Genomic DNA, 14654 nt, shown 5'->3' on the forward strand with positions numbered 1-14654 from the left:
CTCGTTCCATGACCCTTGTCTCCTGAGACTGAATCTGAAGGTGCCATGGAACCTTCTCATGCATCCCTTGAATCCATGCCCTCCTTCCTGCTCCAGACCACTGCCTTAGCTCAGGTAATCAGCATCCCTTCCTGACTTCTTCCCAGTAGCTTCTTAACTGGCCTCCTCCCTGTAGACTCAGCCACCTCTGCGCTACCCCTACAGCTCAGCAATGTCATTGTCCTGAAATGCAAGGCCGGCATGTCACCTCTCTGCTAAGGAGCCTTCACTGACTTCAGATCACCACCTGTCTTCTGCCTTCCTCTCCAGCCACTTCTCCTGACACCTCCACCTCACTTGTTATCTTAAGCAACACCAAACTCCTGCTGGCCCCAAACGTGCCCTTGTACATGCTGTCATCTGCTGAGGCTGCCTACCCCCATCTTCTTGTCCACCTGAAAACTCTTGTTCATTCTCCAAAACACCATCAGTTGGCCTTCCTTTTTAAAAGTCTTCCTGAGCCCTTTCTATCCCTCCCATCCTGAGTTAACCATTCCCTCCTCTGGGTTACTTCTGGGCCTTATTCCTCTAGTCTCTTCTTATCATATTGTATTGTCTTTTTTGAGGGGTGATGGTATTTGTCTTCTCTGCTAAACAGTAGGTTCCTCAAGCAGAGAGACTGAGCCCTTCATCTCTATGCCCTTGGGGACTGGAGTAGAGCGGGCCTCAAAAAATGCTTATTGAATTAAATTATGCAGCCAAGATAGGGCACTGTCTTCAAAAGATTGCAAAATAGATATTTACATCCAAAAGGAAATCCAAAAAGGCACACGTTACCTAGTTATTAGCTGCAGTCTCTTCTCTGTTCTCTCTCTTTCAAATATTTCCTTTTCCCTAAATTCTGCACGGCCTTGGAAAAAATAAATTATCCCTATTTCTTCCTGGTTACGTCCTTTGTTATCTTTTCTTTTTGTAGGTACTTTTTTTCTAAATCAGACTTCGAGCTCACTTTCTTTCCACTGTCAGCATGTGGGAGCCCAGATCATCAGCTGATTTCCTTTTCAGCACCCCAAATCCAACATCTAACCCCCCGGCCTGTCTTTCTCTGATTCCCTTTGCCTCATCTCTGGGTCTGAGTCCTCTAGAGAAACTGCAGTGGAATCCTTGGTCTCCCTCACTGACTTCACCAAGTTTTAAACCACAAGTGATGACTCTCCATAAAATTCCAAATTCAATCATCTACTAATCCAAAAATGGGCACTTCTTCCCTAACATAAGATGTGTCCACTGGGAATTATTTTCTTGATTCCCCCGAAGAATGAAATTTTGCTGCACAAACTGCAAGGCTCACCACAATCTCTTAGCAACCAGGCTAACTGACCCTGCTGATGACCACACCATATAGGCGACTCTGCCGGTGGCCTGCTGTGTGGATAACGTGTTCTCCCACTCATGGAGCATTTACCAGACCTCCCTATGTGCCAGGCCCTGCTGGACACTTCACATGCTCCATCTCCTTCAATCCTCTTAACACCCTTGGAGGCAGGTGCCATTCTCACTCGGATTCCCTCTCTACAGGGGAGACGACTAAGCCTGCAGACCCTATGACTCACTCAGGGTTCAGATCTGGTAACGGAGATCCAGCCCTGGAGCCCAGCTCCCGGCCTCTTCCTCCTTCCAGCCGTGTTTCCCACTGCCCAAAAAACGGTAGGGCTTTATGTGTATTGGATAAATGATAGAGTTAAGAACATTGGAGACTTGGAGAACCAAAACGGCAGGAACAACATTGGCTCACGCTCAGACAGCTCCTTGGGGCTGGGACTCCCTCCCCCACCGTCTCAGAGCTGCCAGCAAGCCGGTGGGCTCTGGAAGATTATCCCTCAAGAGACGTCCCCTGTGTAAACCGTGGCAGTAATGTCCCCTCTTTTATGTAGGACAACTCTTAGCATTGACATTCTGCTAAACTAAGACAGGGTTTGGCAGATGCCTTAGGGAATAAAACTGTCAGCTCTGAGTCCTCCAAACAAAGGCACTCCTGTACCAGAGAACTGTCTCCTCATCTCCTGGACCCTTGCCCAATGAAACCTCCAAAGACACCGCTCCCCACAGCGTAGGTCCAACCCAGGGGGAGGGGGAGGAACTGCAATAAACCAGAGGAAATAAAGTTGGAAGGAGACAGCTCCATCGTAAAGAGACATAGAGACTGGGTTTCCCATCAGCAGAAATAGCATTCCCACCCCCCGGCCCCAGGTGAGCAAATGTCCTATAGGCCATTTTCTGCTCTTTTACAGAATCAAAGAGGATGTGCAGTCCAGCTCCAGCGGATATGCGACCAGGAGTAGTGACAGGGAGTTAGGCAGGGAAAACTTTTGACAAAATGTCAGGAAAGCCCACCAGTAACCCATTGATAAATGCTCCACTGAACAAAGTAGTTTTCTGAAAATTTATGCAGAAAATTGGCAGAAAGGGCAATGCAGGTATCCGCCTGCTACAAAAGAAATTTGCTGAAGCCATTCTGAACTCTGGGGCAGGGGTGAGAAGGTAGCTGTGGTAGATTGTCAAAATAATGAATTGCGCCTCCTAATATCCATATCCCTTTGCAACATGAAGTTGTCACTCCTCCGATTAAGAGGTAGACTCTATTTCTCCACTCACATGAATCTGGGCTGGCTTTGTGGCTTGCTCTGGCCAATGGAACATGACAGAAGAGATGTCATGCAAGTTCTAGAGCCTGGCACTTAAGAGTCTTGCAGCTTCTCGGCTTGCCCTTCAGGAACTCTGAGTTCCACATGGTGAAAAGCCCAGTCTAGCCTACTGGGGGATGAGAGGCTGCATGGAGGAGAACCGAGGGGCCCCAGAGGACAGGCAGCACAATGGCCGGACATGGCACTGGCCATTGTGGACTCCCCAACCCAATCACGCTGTCAAATGACTATTGCTATGTGAGAACAGAGAAGAACAAGCCAGAGCGACCCACAATATCATAAAAAATAAGTTGTTGTAAGGTACTAAGTTTGGGTTAGGTTGTTCTGCAGCAATAGATGACATCACAGTAGCAGATGGGGAAGTCTGCTCCCTCCAGTGCCTTCAGGGAAGCTGCTCTGCTCCTCCTAGCTGCCCATCACACCACGTGCTGCCCCCTTGCCAGTCCCTCCAAGAGGGTCTTGGTACTTTTTTGTGTGTGTGTATGAGGAAGATTAGCCCTGAGCTAACATCTGTTGCCAATCCTCCTCTTTTTGCTGAGGAAGATTGGCCCTGGGCTAACATCCATGCCCATCTTCCTCTACTTTATATGGGACACCGCCACAGCACGGTTGACAAGCGGTGCATTGGTCCACACCAGGGATCCGAACCTGCAAATGCTGGGCTGCCAAAGCAGAGTGCATGAACTTAACCACTATGCCACTGGGCTGGTCCCTCTTGGTACTTTTGATGACAAACTATTATTTCATGTGTTTGGTCCATGGGCTTCCACTGGTCTGTGCTGATAAAATGGCTCACATTGACCACAGTGTTAATAATGATTATCTCCTGAGGGGCAAAGGGGATGGCATTATGAGCCAGAGATCACAGAAAAAAAAAATAGAGATTTTTTTTTTTTTTTAAAGATTTTATTTATTTCTTTCTTCCCCCCAAAGCCCCAGTAGATAGCTGTATGTCATAGCTGTACATCCTTCTAGTTGCTGTATGTGGGACACGGCCTCAGCATGGCCGGGGAAGCGGTGCGTCAGTGCGCGCCCGGGATCCGAACCCAGGCCGCCAGCAGCCAAGCACGCACACTTAACCGCCAAGCCACGGGGCCAGCCCCAGAGATTTTTTTTAAAGAAAGACAAGAAAAGAAATGCTGGTGCCAGAAGAGACTCCATTTGCATTCTTGCCTTGGCCTCTGGCTTCAGAGCTTTGCACAGTAACTGGCGCATAGTAGGTATTGAGAAGGCAATGCAGTTCCTACAACCCACGAATAGTAACTTATCCACAATTCCCTACATAGCAGATACTTGTAGGTTCTCCTTAATGACATGACCACCACATTTGTGTATGTGGAAAGAACTGCAAAGAGGATAATGGAAATTTCCTCCCTCACCCATTTATTCCCCAGCATTGCAAATCTCCCTATCTCCTGTGACTCACTCATTAATTTACTCATTTAACAAACATTTATTGAACACCTACTCTGTGCCAGGCACTGTGTTGGGTGCGTGCACTAGAAAAGAATGAGATAGTCTCTGTCTTCAAAGACCTCAGTCTAGTGAGGGAGAAGGGAATGAAACAGATAAATATTAATAGATAAATTTATAAGATTAATTAATAGATAAATTATAAAGCAATACGAAGAGTTATGACAGCTATAGAAACAAGACCAAGGTACTAACTTCTCACTTGTGTCCACTCGACATTGGCTACCTGACAAAATCAATCCTTTGTCTCTACTTAGTAGCCTGCAACCTCTGGGGCTGATGTGGTGCGACCCAGCTATCCCCACACCATTTTCCAAACTTGTGAGTCAGCCCAGCCCCAAAACCCAAGCATCCCCCCTCTGACCTCCACAAGGTGAGCTCTCATCCTACCCCCAAACCCCAGACTAGGTCCCTCAAAATCTCAATTTCCTAACCTAGAAGAGGAAACCTCGGATTTCCATATGGCAATGAAAGGATCATATCTGTGAATCCCTCAGCCGTCTGCACCAGATTGAGAAATTACAATATGAAATGTTTGAGCTAGAAGGGGCTTGGAGAACATCAAGTCCAACCCTCTAGTGAAGAAACTGAGGCCCAGGGAGGTAAAGATTGACCCAGCACACAGCTGCCCCTAATTACTGTTTAGACATCCCTCAACACCAAGGTACATGGGAGAACTAGGACTAGAACCCAGCCTTCTGCCTCTCAGTTCAGTGGTCTCTTCACGACACCATGTTGCCCTTGGTATCTTCTGATAAAGAGCCAGGATAAGCATAAAGAGAACAGGGTAGTTCAGTCCCATGCCATCTTTTTCCAAGATGCTGACTTGGACAAACTCCACCCATTAGAGCTCCAGAAAGCTCCTGCCTGGGTGCAGGATGGAGATCATAACTAAATCAGCTGTGTGGCCAGAGGAACAGTGTCCCCTGAGAACTTGGGATGCTGAGGTTTGAAGGATCTCTCCCACAGGTCTGTGACCTCATCGACAAGACGCTTTCAGCAGCTTTACCCAAGAGCCAAGGAGTCCTGGGTAAACAGTTTCCCTTTCACTCCCAAGAGCTGTGTGTCTCCTGAATGAATGGTTTCCTTCGATCTTTACGGACATGGCAACTCACGAAATAGATTGCTTCTCTCTTTGCTGTCACTGCTAGGAAGCACGGGGCAGGATTTGTGCCAACCTCAACAAAGTGTACATGATTTTATGGCATATATTCTGAATACTAAATTGATTCCAAGTTTCAACTTAGCTGTCTACTCTTGCTCTTTTCCCTCTCCCAACCCCAAGTTTCCTCACCAATTTTTTTTCTTGTCCTGTATATTGGGACTCACCTCGAATCTCTCTTTTTTTGATTGATTGATTAAATACATAAAGAAATAAATAGCAAACAAGCTGATTTTAAGAGGAGACTGAGAAAAAAGTGCCAAGAGAGAAAACATTTGCACTGTGTCTCCTTTAACTCAAGGGTGGAAAGACTTACAAAACTGGGACTAGCAGGGGAAAACTTGTATATACAAAACCCTTTTATGGTCTAGAAGCAAGGAAAGTATTGAAAAGACTTAACACCCAGTCCAGCACAGCACGAACTCATCAAAACAGATCCTGCTGATGCCAGCTGTAAATAACTGGTCCAGCCATCCTTGGGGATACCAGCTACCATCATGTGTGACCAGCAGGCAGGAGACCTGGATCTTTGTTCTCACTCCAACCCCAGCTACTGGTGTGCCCCTGAGCTGCTGAGGGCCTCATTTTCTTCACCTCTAAAATGAATGCGTGATTTACCACCCTCCTAGCTCTGACACCATCTAGCTTCCAATAAACCAAACCTCTTCTAGGAGAACTGGTAAGCACCACCATGCTTACATCATGTAAGTGCTTTAGAAGATTCCCTCGCCCACTGGAAATTTTACACAGAGCCTCTAAGTTATTATCCCAGCCAACCTCTCGATAATTTCCCTTTTCCAGTTTGCTGCTTGTGACACTAGGGCATGATGGAACACCAGCTTCACAACGGGATTCAATCTTATTAGTGGGAACCTGATTAGATTATATTTCATTGCAGCCCAGAGGCCACCGTATTTCAAGGACAGACACGCCAACTGTGCTAGGAGCATGCAGAGACCCACTCTCCACAGACCTCCAGGAATCCAACCCAAGCCTGCGGCAGGTATAGTAAAACACAGATGAGGCATAACCATAGATTCCGACCTTGAGAAGGTGTTCCGGGCGTAGTGCATGATGCTGTCAAAGTCGTACGTCTCTCCCAGAGAGCTCACTTCCCCAGCTTCCATTTTTAAGAAATTATACTCCTGACCTGTGACACAACACCCTGGTTAAGGCCTTTGAAAACCAAGGCAGGCACCTGAAAGGAGGCAGAGGGGGGAGAAGGAGGGCCCATAGCAACTTCCAAGAGCTCTGTTAGCCCAATCAGTCAAAGAACAGGGCTGGGGTGCTTCTTATTGTTTTTAACAGATTGGAAATTTGAAACTTGGAACAGCCCTACGTTCTCCCAACCCCACTACCCAACACATCCTTCTCAATGCTACTCGAAACTCTTAAACTAACTTTCTAGACAGGTTAGTCATTGACCTGATTGCTCAAAAATTAAAGAAATCTCTGATCTTGCTATTGAAGGAACAACAACAAAAAAACAAATCAGAGTTAAGTTCAATCTCAAATAGTCCACAATTCAGACTCTCAAAAGCAATTTTAAGGCAACCACATTATTCACCCAGCTACTTTCATGTTCAAAATGAACCTCTATATAAAATTATTTAACATGAAAAGGTATTTTAAAAAAACCTAGACACTTTATCTGCCTTGGGGCAGAATGTCTGTAGGCAGAAATATTGTTTTTATATGTACTCGTATCCTAATTATATTTCAGTTTCAGAAAGATGTGTTGCCCAATTAGCAAAAGTGAGTCTTATAAAAGCAACCAGGAGAACTCTTTTTGGCTTATCAGCTTTGATGCGGCAGCAGTGTTCTGGTCAATTCTGTTCCTCTTAGTAAACGGAGATGGATTTCATTGCCCTTTACAACATGGAAAGTCATTTCGCTTCTGCTCTAACCTACAAGCTATGGCAGACAACCTCCCAGGAAGGGCCACAGATGGGCAGCGGCAGTGCTGGTGACAAATGCCTGCACAATAGGGTCGCTGCCTCCATACTTACAAATGAGCATTGGTCAGCTCCCAGCAACCCCTCTCCTTTGCTCCTGCCTGACCCCGTGGATGCCACCTTCCTGGCCAGTGGCTTCCAGACTCCACACAGGCTCCTTACCTGGCTGGATGTTTTCTCTGATGATGGTGACATGCTGGTCTCTGTCTGGTCGGGTGTGTTCATGCCAGAACCCAACCACGTGGCCCAGCTCGTGCGCCACAATGCCAAACTTGTCACAGTTTTTCCCAATGGATATGGCCTGCGGGCCTCCTCCTCGGCGCCCAACATAGGAACAACATCTGGATAATTGCAGAAATACCCAGGTCAGCAGGTCAGTGAATAGTAAGTCCAATGCCCTTCCCCCAACAGGCGTGTGTGTGGGTGTCTACTAAATGAAACAGAATTTCAGAGCTGAAAGTGCTCTTGTCATTCAACATCCCTCCCAATACAGAAATTCCCTCCAAAAATGGTTCTTCACCTTTCTGATGGTCATGGATCCACTTGAGAATCTGAAGAAAGATATGGCTTCTCTTCCTGGAATAAAGCACATACCCTCCCCCACCCTTCCACCCTCAAGTCTCTGCCAGACCATCTCTGATGACAAGGAAGAAGAGACAACAGAAGGAGTCAGTTGAATTTCTGTAAAGCATAAGTCTTGGTACCATTATCACAGGAGACTTAGAGATGACTCCCCTTCTGGGCACAATTATTTTTTCAAATAATATTTATTCATTATTCCTAACATAGAAATGTATGAAAAAAAGAAATTAAAATGGCCCATAATCCCATCACCCAGATAACCTGTGCTAAACATTAAAAAAATACATGCTCATATTACAAAAGATTGAAGTATTAAATCTCTCACCCCCATCTCCTCCAATCTCTTTATCCAAAGATAACCATTGTTAACAGTTTCTTGAACATCCTTCCAGAAAATTATATATATATATATAAATTATAAAATACACTAAGTACGTTGTCCTTCATCTTACCTTTTTTTCTCCCTAATTTAGAGATCTTTTAATAAAAGTACATATAGACCTCCCTCATTCTTTCCAAAGCAACATAGGGCTAAATTTTATTTAATTAGTCTCCTATTAATGTACATTTAGGCTGATTCCAGTTATTGCTATTTAAATAAAGATTTATGGGAAAGGCAGACCAAACAAACAAATCAACAACAACAAGCAAAACAAAGAAGTGGTTGTATCACCCACTAGGTGCCTCGAGAAACTCAAAGGTGGGTTTGGAAGCAATCAACTGTTTTTCCAAGTTGTTTCTTTTCCTTTTGTATGTTAAGGAGATGTAACCACCAGCCCATCCTGAGACTGACCAAGCCAGGCACTCAAGGGAGATGTAACCACCAGCCATCCTGAAACTGACCAAGCCTCACCACAAGAGCTATGCCCATTACCTTTACCTTATTTTTAGTGCAAAGATCTCTCCAGGAGGACCTCAGGCCTCCTCATGCGGAAGCATGTTCTCCAACAGAGCCTGTCCGCATCTCTCTTTTGAATATTCATTGCCCAACCAAATAAAAGTTCCTGCTTCCCTTTGTCCGGGATGCCATGACTTTGGAAACGATTCCTCATGGCCTCCTATTTGCTGCAAATACACTTTACTTTGTGAGACAACTTCCACTGCTGTAGAGTCTTATTTAACTCACCAGGAGGCAAGCCCACTTGGTTCGGTAACAGTTGGACTCTTACTTGTTCGTGGTGGGGTAAATTCCTAGCAATGGGATTGATGGATGAAAGGATATGTGCATTTGGAATTTTGAAGATACTATCAAATTGCAACCTCAAAATGTTGTGTCTATTTATATGCCCACTAATAATATATTAAAAAGCCCTTTTCCTCCACAACCTGTTTTTTTTCATTATTTTTTTGTGAGAAAGACCAGCCCTGAGCTAACATCCAATGCCAATCCTCCTCTTTTTTGCTGAGGAAGATTGGCCCTGGGCTACCATCTGTGCCCATCTTCCTCTACTTTATATGGGACGCCGCCATAGCACGGCTTAACAAGTGGTTCATCAGTGCGCGCCCGGGATCCGAACTGGCAAACGCTGGGCCACGGCAGCCGAGCACACGCACTTAACCACTTGCGCCACTGGGCAGGCCCCCCCGACAACCTGGTTTTATCAAATACTTTTTGCCATTTGGATAGGTGAAAAATGGGATTTCACTGTGTTGAGGTTAGATAGTCTTCACGTTTTATGTAACATTTGTATTTTATTTTCTTGTGAACTACGTGATCACACCTTCCCCCAATTTTCTTTTGGGTTGTCCATCTTTTGATTATTGATTTGTAAGAACCCTTTGTAAATTAGGGAATTAAGTCTTTTGATTGTCAAATGTGTTGGAAATATTTTGCTCACTTTATTTCTCATTTGACTTTGTTTTTTATGTGTTGTTTTTGTTTTGTTTTACCATATAGAACTTTTAAATTTTAATGTAATGTCTTCATTTTCTTATGTCCTGCTTAGAAAGGCCATCTTATTCCAAGATTATAAGTAAAATCCACTCTTGCTTCTTTCTAATACTTAAAATTTTTTTTCTTGTCTTTTCTTTCTTTTTCTTTTTAAAAATATTTACCTCTTTGATCCAGCTAGAATCATTTTTAGTAAAAGAAGTGAGGTAGGAATCCAGCTTTATTTTTTTCACAATGAGCTATCTAATTATCCCAGTATACAAATATTCCAATTGACTGATCCATCTTTCTCTCACTCATTTAAAATGCTACCTAAATTCATGTATAGGCATATTCATTTTAAACTCTTTTGTTCCATATGTCTATTTTTTCTTAAGTTTCAAATGGTTTTAATTGTTATTATCTTCATTTGAATTTTAATACCCTATATGTTTGGATAGAACATCAGAACATACCTCTGTCCCTCTGTCACTACCATTTGTTTTCTCTCTCTCTTTTTTTTATTTTTTTGGTTATTTCTACATGATCATTCCTCCAGATCAACTCTAGTACCATTTATTCAAATTCTAAAAAATATATACATACATACCCACATATACATATATGTAGATGTTGTTTAAATCAGATGGCATGAATTTACAGGTTATTTTAGGGAGTCCTGATGTCTTTACTATGTTGAGTATTTCCATTTTTCCTTTTTTTTTTTTTTTAAGTTCCCTTAGAATTTTAGCATTTTCTTCCTATATTCCTGGCATATTTTTGCATTTTTGTTAAGTCTATTCTTAGATATATTACCTATTATGTTTCTATTTAAGCTGTGATATTTTTCCTATTATAAAAGTGTATCAAATTATTTCATTATAAGGAAAAATAATCAATTTTTTGTTTTTTAATTTTGTAATCAGTCACCTTAATAGGATCTTCTTTTGTTTCTAATGGTTTTCCAGTTGATTCGCTGGGTTTTTTAGGCACATGTCACATTAACTTCAAACAATAAAAACATTGTGTTGTTCCTGCAAAAATTCATCATGTTTCTTTCTTTCTTTTGTCTAATTACATTAGTTGGTATTTCCAAAAAAATGTTAAGTAATTGTGGTGATCATGAACATTGACTTGTTCCTGATTCTAACAAAAATGCTTCTAGGATTATCACTGATAAATATGATGTTGGCTTTTGGGTTAAAAATATATATTTTTTATTTTTTGTAAGTCAAGGAACTATCCTTGATATCTATTCCTGTGCTACCTTGGCTGATTTTTTAGAACAAAAAGTGCATGTTGAATTGTGCAGATGCTTTTTCAGCATCTGTTGAGATATGAATATGGCTTCTCTCCTTTGACCTATCAATACGGTGAGTTATGCAAATAGATTTCCTAATGTTGAACTAGTCTTGTATTCCTTAGATGAACTTTCTTGGCAGCCAACTCTTCTATTCCTGTACTGCTGAATTCTATGTGCTAACATTTTAGTTAGCATTTTGCAGGGCTATTCACAAATTAGGATTTTGCAGGGCTATTCTTTTTTTTTTTTGATGTCATCTTTGTCATTTTAGGGTAGCAGTGCCATGACCGTTCCTTAAAACTAATTTAGAAGTGTTCTTCTTTCTGTAGGCTCTAAAAAGCTTGAATAGTACCAGAATAATCTGTTTCCTGAAGGTTTGAAAGAATTCATCTGTGAAACTCTGGATTTGGTGCTTTGGGGAAGAGAGCTTTTTCCCTCAATTTTTCAATTTCTTTCAAAGTTACTGGTCTGTGCCAGCACTTTAGATTTACCTTGAAGTCATTCACATTATCCAGATTTCCACATTTCTTGCCCTAGAGTTTTGCAAAATCTCTTTTATGATTCTGTTGAATCTGAGGCTATTTCCTCCTTTTTCATTTCTGATTTTGTATATTTCCACATTGTCACTTTTTTGCCTTAGTTAGACTAACAAGTAAGTAATTTATCTATCATTTTTGTTTGTTTATTTAAATAATTCACTCTTCAATTTATTGGTCCTATAATATGTTACCTTGTCTATTTTCTTGTGCTCTCATGAAGTTTCTTTTGTTGTGGTGGTGGTTTTTATATATTTATTTCTTTACTTTGCTAACTTCTTTGAATTGAATATTTCACTGTCATTCTTAATTAGTGATGTGGACATTTGAGTCTGTGGGTTTTCTTCTGGACATAGCTTTAGCTATAGTTCTTTAATTTTGAACTGTAGGACTTTCATTATCTAGACATCTTGTAATTTTAATCCTGATTTCTTTATGACCTAAGGGTTGTAAAAAGGGGAGCTTTTAACTTACCAGGTAATGAAGGGGTGTTTATCCTATCTTTTGTTATTATGTTATTATGTCCAGTTTTATTGCTTTGCAATCAGAGAATATTTTAATGCTATTTCTGCCCTTTAGAATTCATTGAGGTGTTCTTAATGCTTAATAAATGGACAATGTCTATAAACGTTCAATAGGCACTTAAAAAAAAAGATGTGTCATCAGGTTATAGAATCTGATAGACCCATAGGATCAACTCTGTTAATTATATTTTTCCAACGCTCTATAAATCTCTACTTACTTTTGGTCAACTTGACATTGATCTACTTGGGTTGACAGAAAAGAAATAAAGCCTCCTGCTGCTGGTGTTTCTGTCGATTTCCCCTTGAATTCCCTGGGGCTTGTTTTATGACTCTTAATGCTATGCTATTTGGTGCATAAAGATTTATGAGGGTTATATTCTCACCACAGTTTGTACCCTTTCTCATTATAAAGTGTCTCACCTTTTTTTTTTTTTTTCAGCACTGTCTGACTTTAAAAACAAAACACAAAAGGCCTTGTCTATAAGTAAAATTGTGATCTCGGCTTTCTTTTTGTTAGCATTTGCCTGTATGCCTTCTTTCCTTTTACTTTTAACCTTTCTGGGTCATTTTCTTCAGTAGTCATCTCATGCATACAGCATGGAGTTGAGTTTAAGTTTTTTGAACCAATATAAGAAACTTTCTATTTCAGTAGGAGAGTATATCACACTCACATTTATTGGCATAACAGATAAGTTTAGTCCTAATCCAGTCATTTTATTATTTGTTATGTTTTCTGGAGGAAGTCTGTAAGCCCAACGGAGCCCATAAAGTTACATGCAGAATTTTTCATACATGTACATCCACGAGGAGGGAGCCCATAGCTTCATTAGATTCTCAGTGGGGTCACTGACCCTAAATTGCTTCAGAACCACTTCTCCACATGACATGCCCCCAATTCCTTCAATTGCTCCCATGACAGGAGATCCAGACTCTTTGTTTTCCTCTTGACCCACTTACTTTGCCACCAGATTGTGAATTCATTGAGGGCAAAGGGAATTTCTGACAAACCCTGGATTCCTATATATCACAGCTCATTGGAAATATTTGATTTTACAGAGAAAATTCAAGACCTACAAACCATCTGATTTGCCTGCCTCTGATTCCGCTGAGGCAGCCTTGCTTTTGCTTACTTACCCACAGGTTCTGTAACTGAACACGATAAAGCTTTCTTCATCGGTCCTCTCTATGAAGGTCACACAGGTATGTTTCTCCCAGTGTCTCATGGCCTGCTTAAAAATGGCCCTCTGGCTTCCTGGAATGACAGGGCAAGTGCTCATCACTCATTCATGGGTCTATTTCTTTCTTAGATGCTTTAAGGCATGCTGGCTTATGACAAAGCTTGTTCCAATGATCAAAAAAAGCTTGTCCAGGTGACCCAGAGTATAAATGCACGAGGAAAAAGGATTTCCCTTGCTAAGAATACAATACAACTTTCCTGACTTACCAAAACTTAGAAAGTAGGAGTTTGTGAATTGGAAAAGACGGTAAAAATAGATTTTCAAAATATCCTGGGTTTCCCAACTTCTCCTTTGTATTGAAAGTACTTTTCTAAACTCTCAAAAAATATTACCTAGGTTATTCAATTTGGAAATTTTAGGCTTTTGAAGTGGTTCACCAGCACTGCATTCCACCTCTTCATTTCATTTTATACCTATAGGAGGGTATTCCCACATGGTCTCAAAATTCTATTTGCACGTACATTCACGCTACTTTTGCATGGGGGTTCAGTGTTTTCTGGGGATCTTTGAGCATAATTTTCTACAAGGCCTTTCAAAACAATGAATTTCATACCTTCTCTGAACCTGCCTTCATATTTCCTTGATTAGAAATTTGTGGGATAATAAAACAATAAGTAAATTGTCTGGGAGCAAGAATAAAGTAGTCGTAAACTCTAGGCTATAGTTACATATAGTCAATAAGTATTCTTTTCAAAATCTATCAATCTGAGATAAAGAAGACTATTTTGATTTTGCTAGAAGCAATGAGAAGGAACTAGAAAAATAGTTGTTTGGGAAGTCCAGAGGATGATTGGGGTGGGGTCTGAGTTCTAGAATGACCTTGTTGCAAAACACAAAAAAACCCACTGAGGAGACTCCCATATAGTCTAGAAGATGTGGATGTGGTGTCACAGTGCTGTCTCCAAAAACACACATACAGAACAAAGAGCAACTTAGCCGTCCATTTTTTTGATATCTCGACACTTTTAGTTCACATTGTTTATAGCTCAATCCCTCACCAAAACAGCAATCCTACTAATTACAGAATAACATAAAATCTCTGTGTAAAGAAAGTCCTTTATATAAAATTAGTTAATTTTGATGAAGGTTGTATAAATCTTTGGTCAGAAAAGCACACCAGATCTCAAAGAACACAGTTACGATACCAAAGAACAAAAATTAGTAGCTGAGTATAATTTTACATTTCAATTCTTTAGGCACACACCTTTCTCTCCTGTTAGGACTGGGAGCCCTTTGAGGGCAGAGCGAAGTCTTTAGCATCTTTCTATCATCAGCACCTAATTAAGTTATCTGGGACTAGGAGGCCCTGGGTTAATGCCGAGGGAGT

General features: G+C 41.5%; 1 protein-coding gene across 1 annotated transcript in view; it reads right to left on the reverse strand.

The window, feature by feature from the left end:
- TLL2 (tolloid like 2) overlaps nt 1-14654 on the reverse strand; it is a 148421-nt gene that overhangs the window by 46757 nt on the left and 87010 nt on the right. The window contains exons 5-7 of the mRNA XM_058543632.1: nt 13224-13341; nt 7437-7615; nt 6364-6469 (exon numbers count right to left, since the gene is read on the reverse strand). Coding sequence (XP_058399615.1) covers nt 6364-6469; nt 7437-7615; nt 13224-13341 — 403 coding nt within the window. The remainder of the gene's footprint in view (nt 1-6363; nt 6470-7436; nt 7616-13223; nt 13342-14654) is intronic.

Source organism: Diceros bicornis, chromosome 6 (genome assembly GCF_020826845.1).
Source record: "Diceros bicornis minor isolate mBicDic1 chromosome 6, mDicBic1.mat.cur, whole genome shotgun sequence".
Classification (NCBI taxonomy): domain Eukaryota; kingdom Metazoa; phylum Chordata; class Mammalia; order Perissodactyla; family Rhinocerotidae; genus Diceros; species Diceros bicornis.